Source organism: Rhinolophus sinicus, linkage group LG06, assembly GCF_036562045.2.
Source record: "Rhinolophus sinicus isolate RSC01 linkage group LG06, ASM3656204v1, whole genome shotgun sequence".
In the NCBI taxonomy this organism is placed as follows: domain Eukaryota; kingdom Metazoa; phylum Chordata; class Mammalia; order Chiroptera; family Rhinolophidae; genus Rhinolophus; species Rhinolophus sinicus.
In genome coordinates, this window is record NC_133756.1 from 16,287,489 (window position 1) to 16,314,308 (window position 26,820).

General features: G+C 50.5%; 3 protein-coding genes across 8 annotated transcripts in view; 2 read left to right on the plus strand and 1 right to left on the minus strand.

Annotated features, from left to right (window-relative positions):
- The window catches only part of RNF220 (ring finger protein 220), a 213,418-nt gene extending 208,607 nt beyond the window's left edge, over positions 1–4,811 (plus strand). For all 3 annotated transcript variants that reach the window (XM_074334607.1, XM_074334608.1, XM_074334609.1), the window contains 3 exons: positions 2,755–2,863; positions 3,006–3,080; positions 3,812–4,811. In XM_074334607.1, coding sequence (XP_074190708.1) covers positions 2,755–2,863; positions 3,006–3,080; positions 3,812–3,883 — 256 coding nt within the window. In that variant the 3' untranslated portion in view covers positions 3,884–4,811. The remainder of the gene's footprint in view (positions 1–2,754; positions 2,864–3,005; positions 3,081–3,811) is intronic.
- A 2,331-nt stretch (positions 4,812–7,142) lies between these two features.
- TMEM53 (transmembrane protein 53) lies at positions 7,143–24,174 on the minus strand. The gene is made up of 3 exons (XM_019751139.2): positions 24,040–24,174; positions 11,952–12,067; positions 7,143–7,859 (listed from the first exon to the last, which is right to left on the minus strand). The coding sequence occupies exons 1-3, from the start codon at positions 24,098–24,100 to the stop codon at positions 7,206–7,208; spliced, it is 831 nt and encodes a 276-aa protein (XP_019606698.1). The 5' UTR covers positions 24,101–24,174; the 3' UTR covers positions 7,143–7,205.
- A 97-nt stretch (positions 24,175–24,271) lies between these two features.
- The window catches only part of ARMH1 (armadillo like helical domain containing 1), a 57,352-nt gene continuing 54,803 nt past the window's right edge, over positions 24,272–26,820 (plus strand). For 3 of the 4 annotated variants that reach the window (XM_019751138.2, XM_074334611.1, XM_074334612.1), the window contains exon 1: positions 24,272–24,406. The gene's annotated coding sequence lies outside the window, so the exon portion shown is untranslated. The other variant, XM_074334610.1, reaches the window with a different exon arrangement.

Below are 26,820 nucleotides of genomic sequence, written 5' to 3' on the forward strand. Positions count from 1 at the left end.
TCTCTTCCTTGTGCACAATATGGTTTCCCGCCTTAGATCTGTTTCACAACCCAGGGAAGGGGGAAAGCATGCCTTCCAGGAATTTCTCTACCCTGTGCTCTAGGGGCACTCAGGAATAGCTCACAACCAAACTGGGTCAGTGACCAGAGACTGAAGAGGTCACCAGAGTGATGAGTAGAGGCCAGGTATGTGCTGAGCAAATCCAGGATAGGGTGGACTCTGGAGTGTTAGAGGTGGCCTTCGAGCTTTTGGAGATGGAGTGAGAAGTGGCTTCATTCTTGCCTGGCCCCATCCTTTTTGCCTTTTCACCTCTAGCTCATTCGTTTTCTGCTGTGGGATAGGCTGCCTCCGGCTCCAGGCCTTAAGTTTCCCCCTCTTTGAAATAACAACATAGGACCAGGGAGAGGCCCAGTCTGGTCTTTGGAGAGGAAGGGAGCACAGCTACCCATTCTTGTCTCCTTGTCAGGAATTACTAGCAACCCAGACGGGGATGGCACACACAGCATTGGGCAAAATGCCGAAGGAAGAGCCAGCTGTGCAGATGCCTGTGAGGAGGGCAGGTGGGGAAGGCTTCCAGAGCTGGGAAGGGGAATGGATGCTCCCAGGGAATTAGCCAGAGCCTTTCTCAGCTTCCCTGGACAGAGGCAGGGCAGAAAGAATCATGGACCCATCGAGTGATGCATCTGGAGCATCCCTGAGAGAGGGACACAGCCATCAGGAAGTCACATGTTGCTGCTAGTACCCTAAGAGAAAGGTCAGAGACTGCAGTTTGTTGCTACTCATGGGAATGGTACCCACCATCCTGCCCTCACCGCCCAATACCACTTAACACGCCCAGCAGGGACAGACCACCTATAAGCTTTCAAGCTTTCTGAGCCAGTGGGCTACCCCAGGCTGGCAGAGCAGGACCCTTAGATCTCCCTGCCCACAACACGCCACACTTGTGATTCCACCTCAGACCACTCTGCTGCCTCATTATCTTTAAAAGTTCAGCTCCTATCCTTTCACAGCCCTCTTCCAACATCCCCAGCAACTTCCTGTAAGATAAACTCTGCTTGTGGCATCTGAGGTCTTCCTGGATACAGTCTCCTTTCCCACTTTAGCACCTTCTCCTTACCCACAGGTGAGCCTTCCAGACAGACGAGGCTCTTGGGCCTCTTGGCCTTTGTCCCTATGTTCCCTCGGCCTTGAGACCCGTCTCCTCCTGGGTCTCGTCAATGTAGAGTAACGGTCAGTCACACAGTTACTGGTTGATCGCCGGGTCAGTCTGCCAGGGTTTGAATCTCATCTCCCCCACTCTGTGTGGACTTTGGGCAAGCTACTTAATGTTTGTTCTGCTTAAGTTTCTTTGTATATAAAATGGGAATATTGTAACCTCCTCATGGGGTTTTTGTGGGTTGTAAATAAGATAATTTTCCATCCCTCACTACAATCCCTGGCCTTTAGTAAGTACTTAATAAATTTTAGCTCTTTTATTTGTATTATCATTATTATTCCCTAAGGCCCTTCTCCAGTGCCATCTTTTCTACTCCTCCAGGAAGCATTCCTCTCCCTCTGTGAGCACCTCTGGATTCCGTTCTGTTTTAGGAGATAGTCTTAGCTATTCTGTTCAGTATTGCAACCCAAAGTCTTCAGGAGGTTGTAGGGACCTCCCTGCTCAGTGCTTGGACAACAGGTGAAGACTGCCAGGGCACCTGATGTGCTTTGGAGGACACAAGGAGCCCTGGGACCTAGATTTGTAGGACTCATCCAGTCCCCACCTCTCTCTCTCCCCCTGGGGTTTGGACTCTTTATTCAGCAAATGTTTACTCATCCTCAGTGCCTAGTGTGTAGCTAAGGCCCACAGTATTAGCGGAGTGAGCAGCTTGCCCTCAGGGAACTGAGTCCAGCAGAGGAGACAGGCATTTGCATTTACTGCTGTGGTGGAGTCCATTATGGGGTGCTGGAGAGCACAGAAGGGGCAGCCACCAGTGGTGGCGCCGGCTGGAGGGTTGGAAAATGCTTCTGGGAAAAGGTGAGAACTAGGCCTGAATGATGAGGTGGAACTAGTGAGTTAGGAGGTGGGGGATCAGGAGGAAGCAGAAAGTGCTGAGAAGCCCAGGGAATGAAAACCAGTGGTATGTGTGGGGAAACTTCGTATTTCGGTGTGGACAGAGCTTACAGTATGTGGCGGGATGCTGAGGGATGTAGCCAGCTAGGGATGGCCCCAGGAGGTCCTTGTAACCTTGTGAGGAACTGGGTAGAGCATTACTCTGAGGGAGACATTGAAATGGTGGAAGTAGAAATGGTCAAATTTGCAAAATTCTGGCTGCTGGGAGAATGGAATGGAGTGAGGGGACTGGAGGCAGAGAGGCCATTCAGGGTAGTGAGTAATCCATAGAGGAAACCGTAAGAACCCAGACGAGTGATGGATGAGAGGGGTGGAAAGCAGGGAAGGTTCCAGAGGTGTGAGGAGCTCGATGACAGATTTAGATGTCAGGAGTCATAGGGATCATTTCAGGAAGGAAAGGTTTCAGAATGGTTCCCAGGTATCTGATTTAGAAATTCACCAGGGTGCAGGTGGAGGAACAAGGAGGGAGAGGAGCTGAGTTCTGGAATGTGGAGTCTGCAGATATAGGACATGGGCAGTGCAGGGGCGGGACGTCTGGGAGATATTTGCATACGTGGTTCTGGAATTCAAGGGAGGTGTGGGCTGGAGGTTCCGATTAGGGATGCCAGCCTGCTGCCTGCCCAACTGTGCTGTCCTTTTTACAGAATAACAGAAGAATCAGCTGTGACCACGTTTGAGGCCCTGAAGGCTCGGGTCAGGGAACTTGAACGGCAGCTGTCCCGGGGGGACCGTTACAAATGCCTCATCTGCATGGTGAGAGGAAGGGAACCTAGGAGTGCCCTTGGGCAGGCTTCAGCCCCCTCGGGGTTGGAGAGGGTCTCTGCACTGTGATCTGAGCTCTTCAGAGGGTGGCTCAGTCTCGGTGTGACCCCTTCTCTGCCCACCTCCTCCCTAGGACTCGTACTCGATGCCCCTCACGTCCATCCAGTGTTGGCATGTGCACTGCGAGGAGTGCTGGCTGCGGACCCTGGTGAGACAGCATGGGGGTTGGGGGTGGATAGCCGTTGTGGGTATTGCCCAGATGTCCATGCTTATGCTTGAGCCTGCTTTGGGGGGAGAGACGAGGAGGGGCAGGGGGAGCAGGAGCATAGCACACAGCCAGAAGCCAGGATAGTGTCCCCCCTGAGCTCACTACATTCTCGCCTCCCCACCCCAGGGTGATTAAATTCTGCCCCTCTATGGGTTCACTGTGAGCCTGCCCCACCCCTGAGGCCCACTGAGTCGCACGTAGTGGTGCGATCCCGGGTCAGGAGGAGGCTGGCTGTGGGTAAGCAGGACCAGGGCCTCGGCCCCTCCCCCTCCCATTCCTAAAGCTCCCTCTGCTCCTGCCCCTGTTCTTCGCTCGGGAGCAGCCATTAAAATGTCGCCCGGAGACAGCAATAAAAGGCCCGGACGTGGGCTCTGTGTCCTGATCAAAGGCCGCGTGTAATCTCGTTAGGGCTGCGGCAGCCACAGCTGGACCCAGCCTTGTTCTCATTACTGGGGCTCCTGCTGCGGGGCTGGCCAGGCGGTTTGATCCTGGCATCCCCCCAACACAGGAGCGTGCCTGCCTGTTCACAGACTCTATCGTTCGTCCCTAGCCTGGGCTGACAGCACCAAGGTCCCAGCACACACTGGTGCAGGGAGCCAGGCTGCAGGCCCAGGTACTCACATGAGCAAACGTGCGCAGTGTACAGAAAGCCCTCTCTGTTCTCCCTGCAGGGTGCCAAGAAGCTCTGCCCGCAGTGCAACACCATCACAGCGCCCGGAGACTTGCGGAGAATCTACTTGTGAGCTACACCGAGGAGGCCTGGCCTCCAGCAGCCCCACCTGCCGCCTCTGTGACGTGACCCTCCCCCTTGTACATACATGCACACAGGTTCCCATGTACATACATGCACCTACACACACATGCACGTGCACGTGCGTGCGGCTCTGGAGCCAGAGTGGAGGCCCAGGCCCAGCCCTGCCTGCTGGCTCCCACCAAGATTGGGGACCATACCTGCTCCAGGTTCTGTTCCCAGGGTTGGGCAGGGAGGTGTAGGTGGGGTGAGTAGCTGGGCGAGGCTCCTGAGATCCAGCTCTCAGACTGACAGACGGACAGATAGACATGCAGACACCAGACTGAAGCACATGTAATATAGACCATGTATGTTTACAATGTTGTGTATAAATGGGACAATTCCTCGCCCTCCACTCCTCCCTCCCCTTTGGTTGGTTGTATGATTTTCTTTTTTTAAGAACACCTGGAAGCAGTGCCCCCTTCAGGGCTGGCTGGGGGCTCGGCCCATCCGCCTGTTGGGGTACCTGCCTCTCCCGCTCCCATGGTGTCCCTTCCCTCTCCCATGTGCTCAGTGTTCAGTGGTGTATATTTCTTCTCCCAGACGTGGGGCACATGCCCCAAGGGACATGATCCTCTCCTTAGTCTTAGCTCCTGGGGCTCTTTATAAGGAGTTGGGGGAGAGGGAGGCACAGGAAATGGAAATGAAGCTGAAGCAGGGGCTGAGATGGGGGCTGGAGGAGGGTGCTCCTGGCTGCCCAGCCTTCTGCCAAGAACCACTTCTGGGATTGGAGCTGCTGTTCCCAGGGAAAAGTGTTGTCTCCCCCACCCCTCCTGTGGGCCCCACGGTGTGATGCTGTGTCTGTATATTCTATACAAAGGTACTTGTCTTTTCCCTTTGTAAACTACATTTGACATGGATTAAACCAATATAAACAGCTATTGCCCGTGTGTGTGTGGTGAGGGCGGGGTGACGGGTAGCATGGACAGAGGCAGTTAGGGGTTAATTCCTGGCAGCAGTGTGGCGGAGAGGACTTGGGGCTCGGTGTGTAAAGCAGCAGCGCAGAGTTGGTCTGCTCAGACCCTGGAGCACTACGTCGGGTGGGGGTGAGGCCGGGGACCTCGACTCCTGACTATTGATGGGTAGGGGCTCCAGGTTAATTCCTTATTGATGCAGAATCGTCAGCTCATTAATCACAGGAGAGGTCAGAGCTTGGGGGTACAGAGGGGATACAAACTCTGTCCCCCAATCTAGGGCAGGAGCAGCTATAAGCTGGGGTGAAAACACCAGCCCCAAGACACTAGCCCTTTCTAATCCCCTGAAATGGGCCAGGGGCCAAAAATAGAACCATCTTGCACCCCCATGGCTTTTTTCCTACTCTCCAACCTAGTGACCAATAGCCCAGTATTAGCTACTGCCTGGACCTAATGGAAACAGTAGAAACCCCTATTATCCAAGAGGGACCCTCAAGTCGGGGAACAGGCTGGGCAGCTGGCACGAGGTGGTGCTTTGTCAGTCGTCCTCACCGCTGTCCACAGTGGCACCTGGGCACCCGTCAGGCAGGTGCTCACAGCTGCAGGTGCCTCACCCACCAGGGAAATCTTGTTTTGAGAAAAGACTAAAATTCAAGCCCTGAGTATCTCCATAACTCCAGACTCCTTTCCTTTACACATTCTCACATGCCAGACCTACCCTCCCATCTTCCCAAACCCCCTGCTTTAGACACATCAAACTCTGGGGTGCCCGTGATGGTTGCATAATACAGAATCCGGTCCAGTTCGCAGTTCCTGCTGCCTTCTGCACCCAATGACAAATCACCCTGGTTGGAGCCCACCTTCACAGCCCAGGCCCAGCTTGACGGCTCCAAATTTCCTGAACACAAGACCCTGAGGCCTAAGATTCTAGGGAATATATGTGGCCTGTGGAGTTGGAGCAGCCATAGTGACAGCTTGAGGGTTTGCAAGAGAAGTGGGTCATGCCCCGTTCCCATCAGGCTTGCTCCTTTCATGTCTCAAGTCTCCTCTCTCCCTGCCTTGGACTCAGTAGGTCCTTGATGGCTGGTTACTTCCACCTGCGGGCCATATGCTCTCTAATAGGGGACATTAACCCAGAGTGAGGGCATGAAGCCCACCCTGCTGTGGGATTCTTGAGCTCCATCTCATGGCACAGGCAGCACTGCCACCTATTGGCCATGGCTAAGAATACAGACACACAGCCTAGGACTCAGCTGTACTGTCCCCAGTGGTCCCAGAGGACTGACTGGATGCAGACAGAGCTCAGGTCAGGAGACAGAGGGTCCATCAGCTCTAAGAATATCAGGACGCAGCTCCCACCCAGAGCTTTTCCAGCCATCTCCTCCACTGCCTGTCAAACTCGCAAAGCCCATCCCTGCTCCCTAAGTCCCTCGATCACCATAATAAGCTCCTTCAAACAAACAGTTATTGAATACCTACTATGTGCCAGCATGGTACAGCCATGACTTGTAGAATGATAGATGATACAGAACTCCAAAGCTAAAGCCACCACTCCTTCCTTGAGAGGACCAAGTGTGTCTCCCTCAAGGAGAAGAGGGAATTTGTTTCAGCCCAATGGCCCCTTTCCCTGGAGTTGGTCTTCAGGGCTCCCGACTGCACTTGTCCCAGCTCCCGTGTGGTGCTGCTGTCTTCCTGCTTCCCACTCCATCTGCCCATTACACACACACACCTTACAACTCGCCTGGCTCCAGTGGCTTCCTGGCAAAGTGCGGTGGACCCGGGTAGGCCTGTCCTTAGCTTCTTACCTGGCTCCTCCCTCACACTCCCTGGCAATGAGGTCAGAAAAATCTCTGCGTGAACTGCCAAATGGGATCCATGGGGATGGTGCTTCATGCTGTGAGGCTCTGCCCTTCCAGGGCCTTGGAGCAGAGATCACAGCCCCTGCCCCAGCCTGGCCCTACCCTCTGGCACCTCCCCACAAGGCTCACCTTCCATTCAAGGAATCAGAGATCAACCCTGGGGCTCATCAACCCTCTCACCCCCCCGATTGGTTAACCCTAACAGCCTAAATGCCACAGGAATCAGCAGCCTGACTGCTCCCTTGTCCAAACACAACCACTGCGAGGCTTCCGCAGACATGCCTCGGCACTCCCGTCCCCTAAGATCCTAAGATCCTGAGATAAGCAGGCCACCACAGCCCCCCAGGATGGAGACCCAAGGGAGTTCTCTACTTGGGGGACCACAAAGTCCTAAGTGGCCATAGGGAGTTGAACCAGAAGAGGAGCCCACCCATGGGCATAGGTTGTAGAGATGTCAGGTATTTATTTCTGGAGCAGAGGTGAGGTGGGTGGGGCAAGGACCCTAGCACTGGACACAGCTACGCATAAAGTTGACACACAGGCTCGTATAGTAAGTAGGGTAGTCGCGGAAGTGGCTGACATGTGCAGAGGACACAAAGTCCACAGAACGCACCAGGACCTGGTGTGCCAGGCGTGCCTCCACCATGCGTTCCACGTCCCTGGCCATGACCACCTCATCCGCCCTCGAGTAGAGATAGAGCTCGGGCCAGCGAGAGGCTGCATCAAGTAGCCTGTCATAGAAGTGGGTGTGGAAGAGGGCGGTGAGTGGAGCGAGTAGGACGTGGAACAGGAGCGCCACCAGGGCGAACGCCAGCAGGAGCATCAGGCGCAGCACGGCAGGCCGGGGCTCCAGGATGGCTGCCAGGGCCCGCAGAGCCCCCACCAGGTTGTTATCACCAGGACCGCTGTCAAAGATGGTGCCCACCACACGCAGGTGGCAGAAGCGCCGATGGGTCTGCAGGAGCTCCAGCACGTATCGGTACAGCATGACACCAGCGTTGCTGAAGACATGGAAGAGCAGGGGCTCCTTCTCAATCTCGTAATCAAAGAGTAGCTCAAGTAGCTTCTGGGCCAAAACACGAAGTGAAGGGATGCCCAGGGACTCGGAGAAGAAGACCATGTGCCACGGGGCTGTGTATCGGATCACGATGCAGCCCTGGGGAGAGGAGAGAGGCCTGGTCGGTCCCCAGGGATGGGGTGGCAGGTGGGTACAAGCTAATGTCAGAAGGGTCCAGCGGCTCCAACTTGCACAGACCTAGCAGTGTTCCAGGCCCGGCTGCAGCCTGGGCACCAGCTCACCATTCATAGACATGGTGCCTTCCAGAGTGGAAGGTTGTAGAGTAATCATTTCCCACTGGACAAGCCGCCTCAGCCTAGCCTGGAGCCCAGAGCATGCTTTGGAGACCTCTGGGCTGACCAGAGGGCAATCTCCTCACTGGTCTGCTCCCTGTCTTTCTCCAAACCTGACATTGTTCCCTCATCTGCTCAACTCTGGCACATTTTAAGGCCTCGCTGCGTGGCTATATGCTGCTGCAGCGACTCCACTCTGCACTGTCTCTACCTCCCAGTCACAGAAGGTATCCCCGTAAGACCTGACACCCGAGACATAGCCTGCAGGCCCCAGCCTTGACCACCAGAGGCCACTTGTGAGCCATACCCAGCTCACGGCGGTCTCTGTCCACTGCCACCTTCCCACAGGGTCCTGAGAGCAGTCCGCATTTCTGGCATCAGGGGCAGGGCACCCAAATCTGTCTAGTTGCAAGGCCTGGGATCACTCTTCTACTCACCCTGAAATTCCAAATATAGTAAACGCTGTTGTTCCTCAAATTCTGAAATCTGAGCCAAATTCTAGGTTTCTGTACCCCTCAATGCCTGGGCTGAGTATGCCTCAAAGTAAGTCTCCAGACAGATCCCCTTCTAGGCCAGTGAGAAAAGGCGGTCAAAGCCACCGAGGCTGTGTCCTAATCGCTTCTCATCAGCCTGTTCTAGAGACAGAGGGCCCTTTGTCAGGGGACACGGAGTTAGGCAGGCTCTGCGGTCAGACAGGGCTGGGTTCAATTCCTGGCACTACTTATTAACAGTATGGACAAAGAATAATTTACTTCGTATCTCTGAGTCTTTGTCTCCATCTGTAAATTGGGATAACATCCATCTTATAGAGTTATGGTGAAAAGTAAATGAAAAAATGTATTTCAAGTGCCCAAAACAGCACCTGGCACAAAGGAAACTCTTGAGTAACAGTAGCAGTAATTAGTGGTGGTAGTAGTAATAACATGGGCCCAGTACTTGAATGACCCACAGCCAAACAGGGATGGTCAGCTGAGGTAACCCAGCCGGCAGCCCTGACTTCGTCCCTTAATCTGACATGTGCCCCAACTGCTCCTGGCACTGCTCTTACCAACACCCTGTCGCACCTAAGCACTCCTCCCAAGACGGCGGAGGGGGTCACTCATGCCACCTGGCCCCTTCGCTCTGGGAAACTTCACAAAGTGCTCTGTTCTCACTCCCAGAGGGATGTAAAAATGTCTTCCCACCCACCCTCAAACCACACAGAGCACTGCCCACAAATGCAAACACACTCCCACATCACCATCACATATACGACTCCCGAACTAAACAAAGCCCGTCCACCTCACATCCCACAGCTGCAGACACCCACGGCACCCACCACTCACTAGGGTATATCCACCACACCACCTGTGAGTACACAAAAAGCACAGCCACCGACACACCCACAGCACACATACCACTGGTGGGTACATACATGCGGGTTGCACTACCTTCACATGTGTGCACACGTGCACACGCACGCACACACACACACACTCCTCCTCAGGAGTATTCACAGCAGAACTACATCTGTTGGTACAGACATAACCTCAGCAATTCCTGTGAATGTGCCATGAGGTGCCCCCCCCTGCAAGTGCACACACAGAGCTCACCCTCTGAATGCCCAGCTCTCCCTGGGCCTCACTTTGAGGTTTCCGAGGTGCCTGTCATCTTTGCCGCCACCTCCCCAGTCAGATGCTCCCAGAAGTCCCTATGCCAAGGACCCGGATCTTGCTGCATATCAGATCCCAGGCTCTTCTCTCTCCCCTGAAGCCAACCATCTCTCCCTCTCTGCACATGCTCAGCCCCAGGACAAGGCCCTGCTCCATCAGTCCTCACCCCTCTCTCCTGCATTTTCAGTCTCTTCTTCTCTCTAGATTCCTGCTCAAACCAATCTCATTTTTAAAAAGCTTCTGCTTTACATGATGTTCTCCTCTAACTCTATCTCATCCTCTCTCCACCTTCCACACAGACTTGGACACCCACACTTTTCTCCACCTTGCCCCTCCCACCAGCTCCAGTCTGACGACTGCTCTGCTCTTATGCAAGTCTCCATATTGTCCCAAGGGGTCAAATCTCATGATGCTTTTCAGTCCCCGTCGTACTTCCCTTCCAGCAGCATTCGGGATCACACACTCCTAGATATATTCTCCGATAGCCCAGAGAATACAGGGACTGTTCTAGATTTAAAAGAGGGTTAAGGAACAAAACAACTACATGCAATGGGTGATCCGGGACTGGATCCTGGTTTTGGACAAATCAGCTACAAAGGACACACTGAAGACTAATATTAGAGAATCTGAATCTGGGCTGGAAACTACATGAGATGAAAATGTATTAACACGGGAAAGTGGAGATCATGATCTGAAAAAAGGCAATGTACAAAACAGGTGTCCTTTAGGTAAAGAGAAGATACACACAGATAAAAGCTGAAAGGATATACACCAACGTGTAAATAGAGGTAATCTCTGGGTAGTAGAATATGGTGTTTTTATTTTCTTTTAAATAATCAAGTATTAGGATTTTGGGTTTTGGAAAAGTTTTCTCTACACCCATCCTGTCGTCCCAACCACAGGGTAAAGACACCCCCCCTTTTCCCAGACGACCCTCCACCAGCCCTGCCACCTCAACCCCTCTGCTCTCCCTGGGCTTGTCCCTCCCTTCCCCTCCTTGAACCATCCACTTCCCTCCACCAGCACCACCAGCCCCAAGGTCCTGACAACTGCAACATACTGCTTCCCAGCTTCCAGTCCTTCCCCTGCTCTGCAGTGACTTTCAGGAGCACAAATCTAACCTCACAGTACTGCTTAAATCCCGAGGACCCTCCCCAACTTCATCTCATGACACATGCCCTTTCTTTCATTCTGTTCTAGCCACACTCACTTAGTCCTATTCCTCCACCTGCCCTCACAGATCTTAGTCTAATGGAGAAGCCAGACAAACAAGCCCAGCCCAGTAACAGGAATTCAGAAGTAGCTGAAACTACTTGCAGAGTAAAAGCAATCTGCAAAAGTTAATACCAGAGGACGGGCCTTGTTGGTTGCAGGGAGCCTCAAGCTCAGAATTACCTTTTCCCCCAACCCTGCTCCCATTCCAGGGTCACCACACACCTCAGGCACAGTGCAGACATGGGTCAGTGGAGGGAGGACGGGAGGGGGGCACTGGCTGGCCTTTCTCCCAGGAGAATTCCACTCCTCAGCCCAAGGCTCGCAGTTGGCAGCTGGGGCTGTCTGTGCTGGGGTCTCTCTGCTTTGGGAGGTTGGGGCTGAGGAGGGCAGGGCTGGGCCAGAGGCCAGAGATGTGAAACGGGGCTTTTGAAATATAACCAGGCCCTCCTAAGGCTCTCTGCAGTTACCACAACCTCTACATCCAACTCTGGGTGCGGCCTGAGAAGAAGCAAGGAAACCTCAAGCATGACTCTCTTTTCCAAGAGGCCACTCTACTCTGGGAATATGAAGGCACCATGGTCAAAGCTAAGACAGAACCTCACCTGGTCAGAAAAAGAAAAAGCCCTGGGAATTCGCACTATGCCCAGCATAGCCAGCCAGGCTCCTGCTGCCCAGATAGGCAACATCCAGCCAACAGAAACGTGAGGGCTGGGCCACAGCTGGGAGCAGAGCAGAGCTGGGATGCCCACTGCAGGGTCTGGGGACGAAGGAAGGAGAAGCAGGTCAAGGGGATGAAGGGGACAGACCAGGCCACAAAGCTGGCAGCAGAGACGATAATCCTGCCAAAGTCCCCATGCCTCGTGTCTTCCTCCCAGGTCATTCCTGGTTCCGTTCTCAGGCCGGCCACACTGGTGGTCAGCCTTTATTGCAGCCCAGAGATGAGGGCAGCCAAGGCTTAGAGCCCCCCCCAAGAGCAGCCACAGGTGGCAGAGACCCAGCGCACTGGGGGTCCACATGCCTGCAGTACTCACCCTTTTGTGGTAGATGGCGCTGTACTTGGCAAGGTTCTTGTCAGAGCAGCCACCCCAGCCCAAAAGAATCACCAGAGGCTGCCGAGTCCCAGCCTCCTTCCCGCCTTCGCTGTTCTCTGAAACACAGACACAGTGAGACTGTCAGCACTGGAGCTGGGGTGCAGGTTGGGAGTGACTGGCCAATCCAGAGCCAGCATGACTCTGGCTACAGGCAGGGAACCCACAGGTGCCGGGCCCGGGCAGCCTGCCAGCCCCCGTACCTCAGGGTCCCACGGGAATCTTTCCTCTGTCCTGCTTCAGGTGGCTTTTGGGCCTCTCAGGAGCCACTGCAGGGTCACTGGAAAAACCCACATGAGGGCACTTTCGTGACTCAAAGACAGCCCAGGTGAGGAAAGTGAGTACTTTCTCCAGGCAATTTCACCTTTTAATCCAGGGGTCAGCAAACTACAAGCCATGGGCCAACTCCAGCCCTTGCTCAGTTTTTGGATGAGCTGGGAGCTGAAAATAACAATGGTTTTTACATTTTTAAATGGTTAAAAAAGTCAAAAGAAGAAGACTATTTTGTGACCCATGAAAAGCATACGAAATTTAAATTGGAGTGTCCACAAATAAAGTTTTATTAGGACAGAGCCACATTCATTTACTCCTTGTGTATGGCTGCGTTTATGCTAAAAGAGCAGAGTAGTTGCAACAGAGACTGCATGGTTCACAAAGCATAAAATGCTTAGTGGCCCTTTACAGAAAAAGTTCTAATGGAAGAAGAAGGTCTTACAAAGAGAAACGGAGCAGACCGACGCTAAGGCTCACACCAAACCACCCACCCTGTCCTGCCAGAGAATAACATCCACCGTATTTATTTAACAACAGTCTGAGTCATATTATTACAGATGAGGAAACTGAGGCACAGAGTGGCTAAGTTACTTGCCTAAGGTCACACCGGCCCATGCTCTCCATCCTAACTAAGTCACTTGAGACCTTCTGTGCCATCTGCCCTGTCCACAACTAGAAGTATGTCTCCTTTGGTGACACGCTGAGGCACACGCCAGCTGCCTGCTCCATGGCTGCTACTGAAAAGGCTTCCCTGCAACCCTGCTGGTCAGACCTCATCTCATTTCCTCTGCCAAGTGAGTACCCACCCCTCGGGGGGACTTCTGTGCAGAGACAGAAGTTGCTAGTTATCTGTCTTCCCAAAATGGCCGGGATGTACCCTTGTAAGGATCAAGCCACTTGGCTATGCTCAGCTGCCACCCTGAGATTTATGGAGGTCGGTGGTGACCTGGCAACAGTAAATTTCAAGGCTAGTTAAGAGGATGGTAAATATAAATCACTAACCTTTGGACAAAAGGAAGACAACAATTTCCTGTGGAAATTAATGTGATTGAAAAGTTCAATGTTCCTGCTCTCCAGCAGTGGCGACTCCGGCCTTCAGAGATTAACTGCCTGCACCCACGGGGATCCCAGGCTGGGCTGCGACTCAGCTATAGCAGGAGCTGCCAGCACCTCAGTCCCTCGCTGACGCCTGCCAGCCCTCCCAGCTCCCCTGATGCTGGCCTCAGCTTCTGATGAGGGAGAAAGTCCCACAGCTCTAACTCAGGCTGCTCCAAATATTCTCCTCCCCTTTCTCGGCCCAGTGTCCCCCTATCTTCTGTCAGGGCAGCTCTTCACCTGCACTGGCCTTTCTAGTGGACAGACCATGTATGGGCCTCCTTGGGGCCCCGCCCAACCTTGCTGGGGATGACTGCCCCGAAAGCTCAGTCTGCAGCAGCTTCAATGTGTGGTCATCAATAGCTACCGTTTGGATCTGCCTTTGGACTTCCTGCCTCAGGGAGGCTCCCTTACCTCTGAGCACAGGCTCCTCTCCCCCCACCTGTAAGGATCCCCCTCCAGGTGCCACCACCAGGACACCAGCAAAGGGCTTTGGGATTTATCTCAAATACAGAGAAGGCAGCCAAGGGAAGTCACATCCCCTGATGCCCACTGAAGTTAAGGGCACCCCCCCTAACAGTGATGGTGCATTCCCAGTCGGGGAAGGTTCAGACAGCTTCTGCTAGGCCTCTGACCCACCCTTCCTTCCGAAGCTGGGATTTCTAACTCCACTTTGCTCTCCTACAGGTTTTACTGGCACACTGGGCTTTGCCAACTCAGGTAGAATGACTCTTCCCCAGATATGCATCTCCATAAAGTAACTTTCAGCACACGGACACCCTGAACACACCGCCTACTCCCAGAGCCAAGCTTTCCATCATGTTCCTAAAGGAAGGGAACTGGTCCCTCCACTCCAGCCAGGCCTCGAGGCTGACCCCGAAGCCACAGGTGCTCTGCCTACCCCTGGGCACTTCCCACTCCCCTGACACCTTCTCCTCCTAGCATCCTACTTTCCGTGCCTACTCCTAACTCACAGCCTTTGTCATGACCTCCTCCCACTGGAGCCACAGTGCCTCTTCTGATTCTATACGGGAAGTGCTATAATCCAGAAAAATCCAAGGTACTCTGGGAACATGGTTGAGAGAGTAATGGTGACTGGGAAAGGCCTCCCAAAGGAAAACACATTTGCTATGCCAGCCTTGAAGGTCCAGCCAGAACATGCCAGGTGCAGAGAGGGCATGAGTAGGGGGCTATGGAAACGTTATAGTCAGTGAAGGGCACAGCAAGCAGTCCTGGGGGGCCAGACGCCTGGGTGAAGGGGCAGCAGTGGTAGGGAGAACCGTCAAGAGTGGAACTGGGACCAATCCTGCAGGCCCTTCAAGCCATGCTTAGGAGTTGGGGTTTTATTCCATAGCAGTGGAGAGTGAGTGAAGATTCTGGAACTGGGGGAATGGCATGATCCAATCGGTACTGATTAATGACTTACACAATTATTTGTTTAATGTCTGTCTCCCCTCTTAGCCAGCAGGCTCTGTAAACGCAGGACATGGGACTGTCATGTTCATCACCACATCCCCAGCGCCCAGCACTGAAGCTGGCCCGTTCAGGCACTCAGGACAAATGTCCTGAATGAATGAACACATGGCTGCAAAGTGAAGAATGGATCCAAGGAGAAAGAGCTGGCATTCTTCTCATTACCCACTGCCCTTTCCAGAGTCATAAAAGTAATTGCGATAGCTATTGTTATTTATGGCCACATCCAGATCATGGTTCCTCCACCCTCTTGTAAAGGCCCCTGCCCCTTTTATGCTCATTCCACTGGCCACATCACCCTCTCCCCTCCCGCTGCTGCTGACAACATCCAGCCCCGGCCACCGCCCCTCGGGCACCGAAGACAGGCACTAGCTCCATCTCCCACTTACACTCCAAAACTACCGTGACCTCACTTAGGCAATCCAATCCACCTTGTTCCTAAACCATCATAAACCTCCCTGAATCCCACGTCTCCTTCCAGCTCCTACCCTCGCCCTCTTTCCCATCACAAAGAAAAACTATAACAGCAAAAACAGCACATGTGTCAGGCACTACTCTAAGCACTTTGCATATCATCTCATTTAATCTTCACAACAATCCTGTGAACAAGGTACTGTTACCATTCTCACTTTACAGATGAAAAACTAAGCCACAGAGATACGTAGTAAAGAACTTGCTCAAAGTTGCACAACTAGTAAGTAGTAAAGTGGACCTACTTTAGTAAAGTAAACCTAAGTGGTCTAGAGACTAGCTTATAGCCACTATCCCAGGCAGCCCCCTGGGTAACAAAACCCAAGGCCCAAGTCTTAACCAAATTATCTACCACCTCAGCCTCAAACCTGTACACACAGCTGCCTCTGTACATCAGCAGATCCATCACTGACCTCACCACCTGTCCCTCCTCAGGGACTGACCAACCCAGCCAGAACCTCAACATTTGCGGCCTCGTTTGGTCCTGCCACCATCCCAGGAGTTAGCCACTACTCTTAGCTATTGTCCCCATGTTACAGATGAGAAAACTAAAACACAGAGAGGGTAAGTCCCTTTCCCTAAGTATATGCAGCCAGGAAGTGGCAGAGCCAGCGTCCACCTCCAGGGCCTCACACACGCTCCCTACTCCCAGGCCCATGTTTATGCTTTGCTAATGCCCACTCCACCTGCTGAGTCAGCTCGCTGTTCACTTCCAGGAAGGCCCCCTTGATGTCCTCCCCAAGCCACTCTTACGCCCACCACCCCAAAGCACCAGGTGGGGTTATGTGCACCTCCTCTGCACTGTCACAGCACCGTCACGGAGCCACTGCGCCTATCACACTGCACTGAGATTATTCATCAGGAACAGACAGGGGGCTGCTGAACACACAGGGCAAGAGACGGCAAAGGCCTGAACCAGGACACGGGGAGACAGGTGGAAGGGGGAGGCAAATGGCCAGGAGAAGACAGTCACCATAATTTTGGAACATATTTCTAAAGTCTAAAACACATGCAATCTTTGACTTAGTAATTCCACTTCTAAGAAAGAAAAGTACTTAATCACATGGAAATATTCAATAATATGTTAGACAGATCATAGGCATAAGCGATAAAACTCTTCAAATAAAACATAGGAGTTGGGAGGCGGCCGGATTCCCACATCGGCCAGTGAGCTGCGCCCTCCACAACTAGATTGAGACGAGCTGCCGCTGAGCTGCAAGAGGGGCGGCCAGATGGCTCAGGTTGGATACGGAACAACAAGGTTGCCGGTTCAATTCCCACATGGGATGGGGGGGCTGCACCCCCTGCAACTAAAGACTGAAAACGGCGACTGGACCTGGAGCTGAGCTGCACCCTCCACAACTAGATTGAAGGACAACGACTGGGAGCTGATGGGCCCTGGAGAGACACACTGTTCCTCAATATTCCTCAATAAAATTTAAAAACACAATTTAAAAAAATAATAAAAAACATAGGAGTTGGGGCAGCCAGTTGGTGGCCGGTTAGCTCACTTGGTTAGAGTGCGATGCTCTTACAACAAGGTTTGATCCCGACATGCAGCCTCCACAACGAGACTGAAACAACTACTTGAGTTGGAGCTGATGGGTCCTGGAAAAACACACTTAAAATAAATAAAAATTAAAAAAAAAAATAGGAATAAATCTTTGTGACCTTGGATGAGGCAATGGTTTCTTAGACATGACCAAAAGTATAAGAAATAAAAGAAAAAGTAGATAAATTGGGACTTCATCAAAATATAAAACTTCTATACTTCAAAGGACACCATCAAAAAGTGGGGAGGAAAAAAATCCCCAACGAATGGGAGAAAATATTTGCAAATCATATATCTGATAAGGAGCTTGCATCTGGGATATAGTAAAAACTCTCACAATTCAACAATAAAAAGACAACCCAATTTTAAATGGGCAAAGGATTTGAAGAGACATTGCTCCAAGAAGATATACGAAAGGCCAATAAGCACATGAAAAGAAGCTCAACATTATAGGCATTAGAGAAATGCAAATCAAAGCCACAATGAGGCCAGCCCGGTGGCACAGGTGGTTGGAGCGCCATCCTCCTAACACCAAGGTCGCCAGTTTGATTCCCACGTGGGCCAGTGAGCTGCGCCCTCTACAGCTAAGATTGTGAACAACAGCTCTCCCTGGAGCTGGGCTGCCCTGAGCAGCCGGAGGTTGCCATGAGCTGCTGCGTGCCGCCGTGGGCTACCGTGTGCTGCCGTGAGTGGCCAGCAGCCAGCGTGAGCGGCCGATCAACGACGGATGACCGATGACCGGTGACTGACTGCCTCATGGGGAGAAGCGCAAAGCTCATAATACCAGCATGGGCCAGGGAGTTGTGTCTCCTACACAACTAGACTGAGAAACAATGGCTTGAACCATAATGGGGGGGGGGGGAGACGGAAGAAGGGGGAAAATAAAACACAATGAAATACCACCTTATATCTGCTAGGATGGTTATAATAAAAAAGTCAGAAAATAACAGCGTTGATATGAATGTGGAGAGATCAGAATCATCATACACTGCTGGTGAGAATGTAAAAAGATGCAGCCACTTTGAAAAAAAGTTTGGCATTTCCTCAGAAAAACTAAACACAGAGTTACCCTATGACCCAGCACTTTCACACCAAGAGAACACCAAGAGAAGTGAAAACATGTCCACACAAAAACCTGTACACAAATGTTCATAACAGCATTATTCATAAGAGCCAAAAAGGGGAAACAATTCAAATGTCTATCACCTATAAACAGATAAACAAATTGTGGTATATCCATATAATGAAATACTATTTGGTCATAAAAGGAATGAAGTATTGCTAACATGCTACAACATGGACGAACCTTGAAAACATATGCTAAGTAAAAGAAGCCAGCCACAAAAGACCATATATTGTATGATTCTATTTACATGAAATGTCCAGAATAGGCAAATCCATAGACAGAAAGTAGATCAACGGTTGCCAGGAGCTGAAGGGAGGGAGAAATGGGGAGTACTAATGCGTACAGGGTTTCATACTGAGGTGATGAAAATGTTCTGGAATTACAGTGGTAATGGTTGCATAATTCTGTGAATACACTAAAAACCAGTAAATTGTACATTTTAAAAGGGTGAATTTTATGGTATGTGAATTATCTCAATAATGCTATTATTTTAAAAAATTAACAGTAATACATTAAGTGGAAAAGCAGTATGTACAACAGAATACATGTATGTGTATACATGCATATATACACACACAAATATGCATAGAAAAAATACATCAAGTATTAATAGCAATTATTTCTGGGATTAGAGGCAACTGTTTTTTCATGATTTTTTTTCACCGGTTTTCTAAAATCAATATGTATCACTTTTGCAGTAAGAGTTAAAGTGTTATTTTTTAAAAGGGAGAGAGGGGTGTTCCCTGAAGCAGCTGAGAAATCAAAGCAGTCATGGATGCTCAGAAGCCCCTTGGCAAGGCAGAAAGAAGTCTTCCTTCCAACCCTGGCACTTCCTGAGCACCCTACAAAACAATGTCACCTCACAGGCTCCCTGCCCTCTAGAATTTCTCAACAAAACAACACTGACATCAATAATACAAGAATTACAGATACATATATTGATCAACAGTTCAAGTCATAAAACTAAAGCGTAAATTAGATTGTGCCTATCCCAGGGGCATACAGACACAACAGAGGAAAGGGCTAAGCAGGCACAGGGTCTGTGGTACCATATATTCTGTTTATCTGTAAGCCAGGCTCAAAATACAAAAAAACTATGTTTTCTTCTTAAAATGTGAAGAATACAAGAATCCTCAATTTCCTCCACTCCCCAGAAATATTTTCTAGGGTCTCACAGTTACTATATTTAAACCAAATTACTTTATTTTAAATTTATTTTTTTTTACTTTTTGAAATCACAGCATTGGAAAGTAGCACCGTATCTAAGAGTACATACTGTATAAAACTATATATCTGGGTTCAAATCTCTGGTTCTGCCACTAATAACTATGAAACAGACCTTGAGCAAGTTCTCTAAGCTTTAATTTCCTTATCTGTGAAATGGGGATAATAATACAAAGGATTGGATAAGATACTGACTATAGAGGGCTTAGCATGGTACCCGGTACAAAGAAAAGAGTTCAATAAATCAAAGTTATTATTATTTCACGAGGAATGCATGCTCACTGTAGAAAAGGAGAAAATGAATATCTAATAAAATTGGAATCTTACCGTTTTGTAATCTGCTTTCTTCGATTTAGCAACATATTGTGAACATCTCTCCCTGTCAGTTTATATATTTCTACACCATTCTTTTTAGTGGCTGCAGAGCAGCTACAGAATATTTCACAATTTATGGTGACCAATCTCCCATTATTGGACATGATATTGTTTCCAATTTTTTGCTGTTATAAAAATACTTTAATGGGCACCTCTTTCTTTGTCATGTCCTTAACTGTTTTCCAGAAATGGAACTGTATTCAAAAGCAACACTTCCTAATGGCAACTGAAATCTGCATACAGAAGTTGGAGTGAGGCTCCTCAGCTGAAATCTGGGACAACCTGGGGCAAGATACTTCACTTCCCAGGAGCTTTCGTTCCTCATCTGTAAAATGAGATAAGAATACTCCCTACTTCACAAGGAGGTCGTGAGGATTAATAAAATCATGAGAGGCCCAGCACACGAGCAAGACATGGTCAACAGAAACCCAGAGACCTCAGAGAAAGGTCTGTGAAGGGTCCATCGGGTCTGGCATAGAGCAGACAAATTGAAAAGGTTTTTATTAATATGTGAAATAAGAAATCATGATTTAAACAATAAATGAAATGCCGCTGTTTAGAAAAAGAGAAAGGCGCTTTTCGGGTCCCCATGACCAAGAAGAGAATCAAGGCCCAACTCACACTTCACCTGGCCTTTGAGGCCTCTCTGATGTGACAGCTCTTGAGGGTTTCCTCTCATTCCTTCTCCTGAAAACACACCACAGCCTCCTGCCAGGGCCTTGCTCCATCCGGCCACTCTCAGTCCTCCCCAGCACCCTTACTCCTGCACTTTCTGTTCCCTGTCCACCTGTCAGCCCTCCCAAAGCCGCTGGTCCAGCTTGGGCCACTCTTCCCCAGGGAGCTGCCCCAAACACCGGGGCCCACCATGGTGGTCCAGACCACTCCAGCCTGTTTCCTGGGTGCCAGTGAAAGTTTCCTGAGGGTTAAGGCGATGTCTACATTTCTTTGACCCAGGCCAGTGCTTAGCAGAAGAGCAGGTTCATAAAGCCTGGGCTCTCCAAATAAGTCTGATCTTTAAAGTTCAAACAAACAAACAAACAAACAAACAAACAAATAAAACCTGGGCTCACAATAAATCCATCACTTCCCCTCTCTGTGATCCCTGAAAAGCCTTATGTGTGCTCTAAGAGTAAGCAAAATTAATTGTCCCAGCCTTGTTAATTCTGTGAATCATTTCTGAAAATGTTTACTGAACAGGAGAGCAACATGGTGCCTTTAAGAAGGCCTGCTGGCCTGCCAGCAAACCACAGAGGAGCCCTGGGCGGGACTTGGCTGACCATTCTCTGGCTGGGAGGAGGGGCAGGGCAGCCTCCGCATGAGATGTCAGAGCAGCTCAGTCTCCCACAGTACTGCCAACTGACTCTACTCAGCTCACTTGGCACCTCATCCTTACCAGGCCCCGCCAACAGTGAGCAAAACCATCAAAAGAACAACTCCCTGCAGTGGGAGTCCCCGAGAACAGAACCTTCCCCAAGGAAATGCAATGGAAGCAGGGTCTTAGAAGGGAAAGGGGATCACTGGTCAGAAGAGTGGGTGGGTTAGGAGGAGATTCCAGGTCAAGGGCTCAGCTTCAGCAAAGGACCAGACAGACTCCCCTCAGCATGGGCAGCCATGGATACTGGTGGTGGGCTTCCCAGCAGACGGCTCCGGAGCTGCCTAGCCTGGGCTCTGAGTGACCCTGGATCTGCACCTGCCTTCCAGCTAACTGATATGCCAGCAGCAGCTGCTCACCTCTCTGTCAACTTACAGCAGTGCTGGGTTTCTATGGTTTCGATGGAAGGAAAATACGGGAGGAAAGCAATTCCAGAAACCAAGTATGACTGTCCTATACACTTCTCCACCATTAAACAGCAAATGCAAAAGAGGGACATTCTCTGGGGTCCCCAAAGACTATCACTCTGTGAAGCCATGTCAGCCTGAAGGGGAGCTCTCTGCAGATGGGAAGCAAATGGATTCAGGGAATCACAGTGCTGTTACCTCCTTCTGAGGGGTCCTACACCCTCCAGCTCAGCTCTGGGATATGCATTTTGAGGGAAAAGTACGGTGAACTAAAGCCAGTACAGAGAGCAATCAGGAGGATTATTAGAACTGCATCAGAGGAGGGACAGCTGAAGGCCCTGGAGGTATTTCTCTTGGAGAAAAGAGACTGAGGAAGGCATGAAGCTGTCCTCTTGAAGAGAAAGGAAGAGAGATTACCTTGCTCTCTGTTGCACCTACCACGACCCTCTGGCCCTGCAGTTACCACATCATTGTGAAACCTGCTGCTTATAAACCTTGCCCTTCCCCAAAACCGCAACACCCTGGAGGGAGCCTGTCCGTGAGTCACTTCTGAGGCACCAGCACCTAACCCATGGCCAAGACACAGCAAATGCTGAACTGAAAGAGGAAAAGACAGGAAGGCCTATTGTGGCTCAAAAAAAGGGAAGTGCTTTCTAACAATCCCAGTTACCTCCAACAGGCCAGGATGTTTGGGAGAAAGCATCCTGTCAGTGAAAGGTCTGGTAGCAATGGAACACCCTCATGCTAGTTGAAGGATGCAGGACAAAATGGCCCCCCGAAACTTCTTCCAATTCTAGGACCTAGCCTCCTCAAGCAGTGAAGAGGAGCCACAAGCAAAAGAAACACACCAACAACATGCCAGGCACACACATCCAGTCACTATCTTGGTAACCTTCACAATCCTTGAAGTAGGGAAGCACCAGTATAATTCTAATTTTACAATGGAGAAATCTGAGGCTCAAGGAGGTTCAATAACTTGTCAAAGCCATAGAACCAGTAAGAGGAAGCTATGAAATGCAAACCAAGGCTACCCGGCTGCCCACATGAGCTGAGATAGAACTGGCCATGCAGAAGGCAGTTCCAGCCCTTTGCAGCTGAAGGCTCTCTAAGGACAAGACTGTTAACTGGCTTCATCTCTCGCTGATGCCAAAACTTTTCAAAAGCACTTTTACATCTACAAGCCCAAGAACCCTAAGCCAATAGGTAAGATTTCCCTGAGCCCAGCTCTAGGGAAATATAGCTGGTCTAGAGCCATCTGTTCTGTGGGAGCCTAAGGGCTGCCCTCCCCTCTTAGACCCCAACGAAGGAACACAAGATGTGATGGGAGGGGTCTAGGAAGGCCCTTCTGAAGGAGGCAGCATCTGAGCTAAGCCTTAAATTGATGAGCTGGACAAGAAAGGGGCAGTGTGGGGCAGCAGAGGGGAAAGGGCATTCCAGACAAAGGAAACAGCAGGAGCAAAGGCAGAGAAGCAAGAAGTGTGTGGAGAATCACAAGCAGTTGGGTTGCCAGAACATAAAACTCAAATTGAATAGTGGAAGGACATAGTGATCAAAAAGGTAAGCAGGGGCTGATAAATTATGAAGGACTCTAAATGCCATGTTAAGGAATATGGACTTGATTTATCCTGAAGGCAATAAGGAGCCACTGAAGGGTTTTACACAGAGCAGTGATAAGAGCAAATTTTTGCATTAGCAAGATCACTGTGGTAGTAACATGAGGCTGGCAGTGAGACCACAGGCATGAAAGCCATGTGGGATGTGGAGTAACGTAGGGGAGAGACATGCTGCACTGGAGCTGACATGAACTTCGAGGCTTCCCCACCATAATTCCCAGTTGGAGCCAAACTTTCCATTCTCTGGGCCCCAATCCTACTCACACTGCCAGGCCTGCTCTACAGGCTGATTTTATGGAGCCTCCCACACACCTTTCTTTAATGATATGACTACTGCAGGAAAGAAAAGAATACTAATCACTAAACTCACTCCATGCCAGGCAGTATGCTGGATTCTTAACACAATCTCAGTGGTGCAACCAACAGCCCTGTGAGGGAGGTTACTATCCGTACCCCCGTTTTGCAGGTGAGAAAACTTAAATTCAGAGAGGGTAGCCTGCCAAAGGTCATCAAGCTACTAAAGGGAGGAGCCAGGATGTGAACCGACTTCTACCTGACGACAGAGACTGCTCTGTTAACCACTGCCAGGGAGAACAGAGAGGAGGGAGGGTTGAGTTCTGTGTCCTGGGCTTCTTCTGCGAGGACCCCGGGAAAATAGTGGGACCCCTAGCCACGACCGCCAACAGAGGCTAGAAATGGGAAGCCCGACCTCAAACAAAGGAATCAGGAGGGCCCCTGCCCTCCGCAGTCTTCAGCTACAAGGAGAGAAACGAGGGCATGGACCTGGAAACTCCGACTGTAGACAGAAGGAAGGGCCCCAACAGCGGAGGACACAGGGAAGGGGCGGGGCTCGGACAGGTTGAGCACTCCGGAGGCGGGGCTGACAAGAGGGAGGGTCTCACCAGGCCCGAGAAGTCCAGGACCTGCGCGACCCTGTGAGAAGGCGGGCCGCGAGAGGGCGGGGCCGCAGGGGCGGAGCCACAGCTGCGCTTGCTACCCACAGACTCATTAAGTCACCTCCCACGACTGGACCCAATCCTCGTTCCATACCCTGGATCCCGCAGGCCTGATCCGGGATCTCGATGGTGTAGTCCAGCTCAGCCGAGAGCATGGTGAAGGTGCCGGCCCTCAACACGGCCCTCCCGCCGGAACTCCCGTTAACACGCCAGCGCCTTACTCGATCACCACCCCCTCCCACGACGCTGCCCAATCCCTGAGCGCGCTCTGTGACCTCGCGCCTTAGCAACCACCGAGTCTCTCTCGGAGCCTCTCGCCGCACCCCACTAGCTCAGCCCTAGCAACCATTCCCCGCCCTGCCCTATCCCTGGCCCGCAGCCATTGGCTGACTCCCTTAATGTGGATCAGCTATTGGTCAGCCGGGACGCCGGTCAGGAAGAGTCCCCACCCTCTTGTGTAGGTAAGAGGGTCTGCGGGAGAGTTGCGGTATTTTGGGAATGGGGTGGTCTCCCTTCCCAACTGCGTGTTATCCTACGAGGGTGGATGGCAGTGCCCTTTGACTTACATCACCTAGCTACCTCTGACATCCTATATCAGCCGCAGCTCCGAAGGCTGGAGGTTGAAAACCGTACAAAACGACCTAATGGGCGCGTGCCGGCCCATCCTCCGCCGAGTGGGAAAAACATGTTCTGACTGGTGGGGTTGGGGGGAGGAGGGTCGCGAGGGGAGGAGTGTCTTCAGGGAAAGACTAGAGAAAGCCCTGTTCGTGGGGGACACAAAGGAGCTAGGGAGTGCCGTTTTCTTGCATTTATCCATGCATTTAACGTGTTTACTGAGCACCTATTATGTAGGTGGGCTCTAGTTAGGGTTAAGCTTTCGGCCCTGACTTCCATAAGTCTTAAAAGGAGACGGAGAGAAACCATTTATGAACCAACTCTAACTCTGCGCGAGCTCAGAAAGTGTCAAGGAGCATTATGGCAGTGGAGACGGCCCTAGAGGTTGGCCGTCAAAGACTTGTGGCGATATGGAGGGAAAGGACTGCAGGAGCTCAAAAGGGGAAACTGAAGGGTGAGTTCCAGAACTTATGAGCGTCTTCTGGCCTGAGGAGATACTAATGAGAGAGAAACTTTGGAAGAACAGGTAGGCTCAGATCCTGGAGGGTCTTTGATGCCAAGGGCAGCTTTGATTTTTAGGTTGATCTTACTGTTAAGACAGAGGGATTGTAATGGTGACACTAAATCTTCCATTTTGAGGTTTGAATCTCTGGTATAATTTGATGTAACAAGTGTAATTTAGCTTGGGACTTTTTGAAAGCTTTTTTTCCTTTCCTTTGCTTCCTTTCCTCGACTTCCCTTCCACCAACTGTTAATGGTTTTCCTTCCTATACATTTACTATGCCAGTTTTAACGTTTCTGTTTACGTCAGCCCAGTGCTGGCCCTGTGACTTGCGAAAGGCTTTGCATCTGTGTGGGATCCACTCCTGACTCCAACTTTAAATTTACATAACATATACAAAGGTGGTGATAACCGGCTTAACTGCACCTTCCCCCACCCCAACTGACAAAGCCGAACTCTAGAAAATTCCACTACAGGCTTAAGAAATTTACATTCTGACTAGAAAATATAAGACTAAAGATGAAACAAAGACTCGGGGCAGTAGTTTCCAGCAGACTCTGCCCAGCTGACTCTCCTCTTACTTTAATAAATCTTCTATATTTCTATCTGACTCGTGAATTATTTCACGGCCCGTGAGCAAAACAGCCAGGACACTTACTGGTGGTAAAAATTTGCCAGTGTGTTTCCTATGAATGCAAGAGCTTAGACTTTATCCTGAGGACAGTGAGGAGTCATTGCAGGGCTTTAGCAAAGGAGTAACAATCAGATTTGTGTTCTAGAAAGATGAATGCAGAGAATAGAGTGGGGATTGAGAGAAGGAGGGAGACCAATTAGTAAGTTGTTTGAGTAATGTGGAAGGACTCTGGTGGCCAAAAACTTGGAGAGGTAGCAGGAGCGAAGAGGATGGATTCCTTAGACTCTTAAGAGTTAAAAAGAACTAGACTTGGTGCCTGCTGGGGCAAGTAGGAGACCAGAAGGATAAATACTGGCTTGGGCAAAAAGAAAGCAGAGGAAGCATGGTTTTTAGGAGAAAGTAAGTTCTGGGCCTGGTGAATTTGAGGTGCCAGTGGGACATCCAAGTGGAGGTGTCCAGGAGACAGCTGAGTATGCCTGATGGGAGTTTGCAAGATAAGTCTAAACTGAAAATAGAAATGTGTAGTGCCTTAGACATAGCAGCCACACCAGTGGATTGATTTGTTGGGCTTCCCCAGGGAGTATGTGTAGAGTAAGAAAAGAAGAGGGCCGAGGACAGAGCTCTGAAAAGCTCTCAAGTCTGAGGGTCTGGCAAAGGGAGAATGAACCTGCAAGGGTAATTGAGATGACGTGACCAGAATGGTAAGATAATCAGTAGTAGACCATGGTGTTTCAGTGGCTGGTGGAGGAAAGTGTTGGAGGCTGATGATTAATCAAATAAGGTCTGAGGAAAAACCCACTGGATTTAGAAACAAGGAAATTGTTGGTGACCTTTGCAAATGCAGTTTCAGATCAGTGCTGGAAGCAGAGGTCAAATTACAGTGAATTGAGAAGTGGGTGGGAAAGTGAGGAAGTAAAGATTGCACGTACAATGCACTTTTGAGATGTTTGGTTTTTTAGGACAAAAAAGAAATATGGCAATAGCTGGAAGGAAACACTGGTTTTTATTCAGATGGGAGAAATGCTGTTGGCCTGGATCCAGCAAAAGGAAAAAGATAAAATTATAGAAAAAAAGAAGTAACTGAGAAAGTGGCAACCCCAGAAAAAGAGTAATGTAGGGGATCC

Excerpts from the sequence above, each read along its gene's own strand:
- TMEM53 (XM_019751139.2), bottom strand. The coding sequence starts at position 24,100 with ATGCTCTCGGCTGAGCTGGACTACACCATCGAGATCCCGGATCAGGCC. Across the intron at positions 12,068-24,039 it reads TCAGGCCTGCGGGATCCAGG|AGAACAGCGAAGGCGGGAAG; the intron begins GTATGGAACGAG and ends TCTGTGTTTCAG. Across the intron at positions 7,860-11,951 it reads GCGCCATCTACCACAAAAGG|GGCTGCATCGTGATCCGATA; the intron begins GTGAGTACTGCA and ends TCCTCTCCCCAG.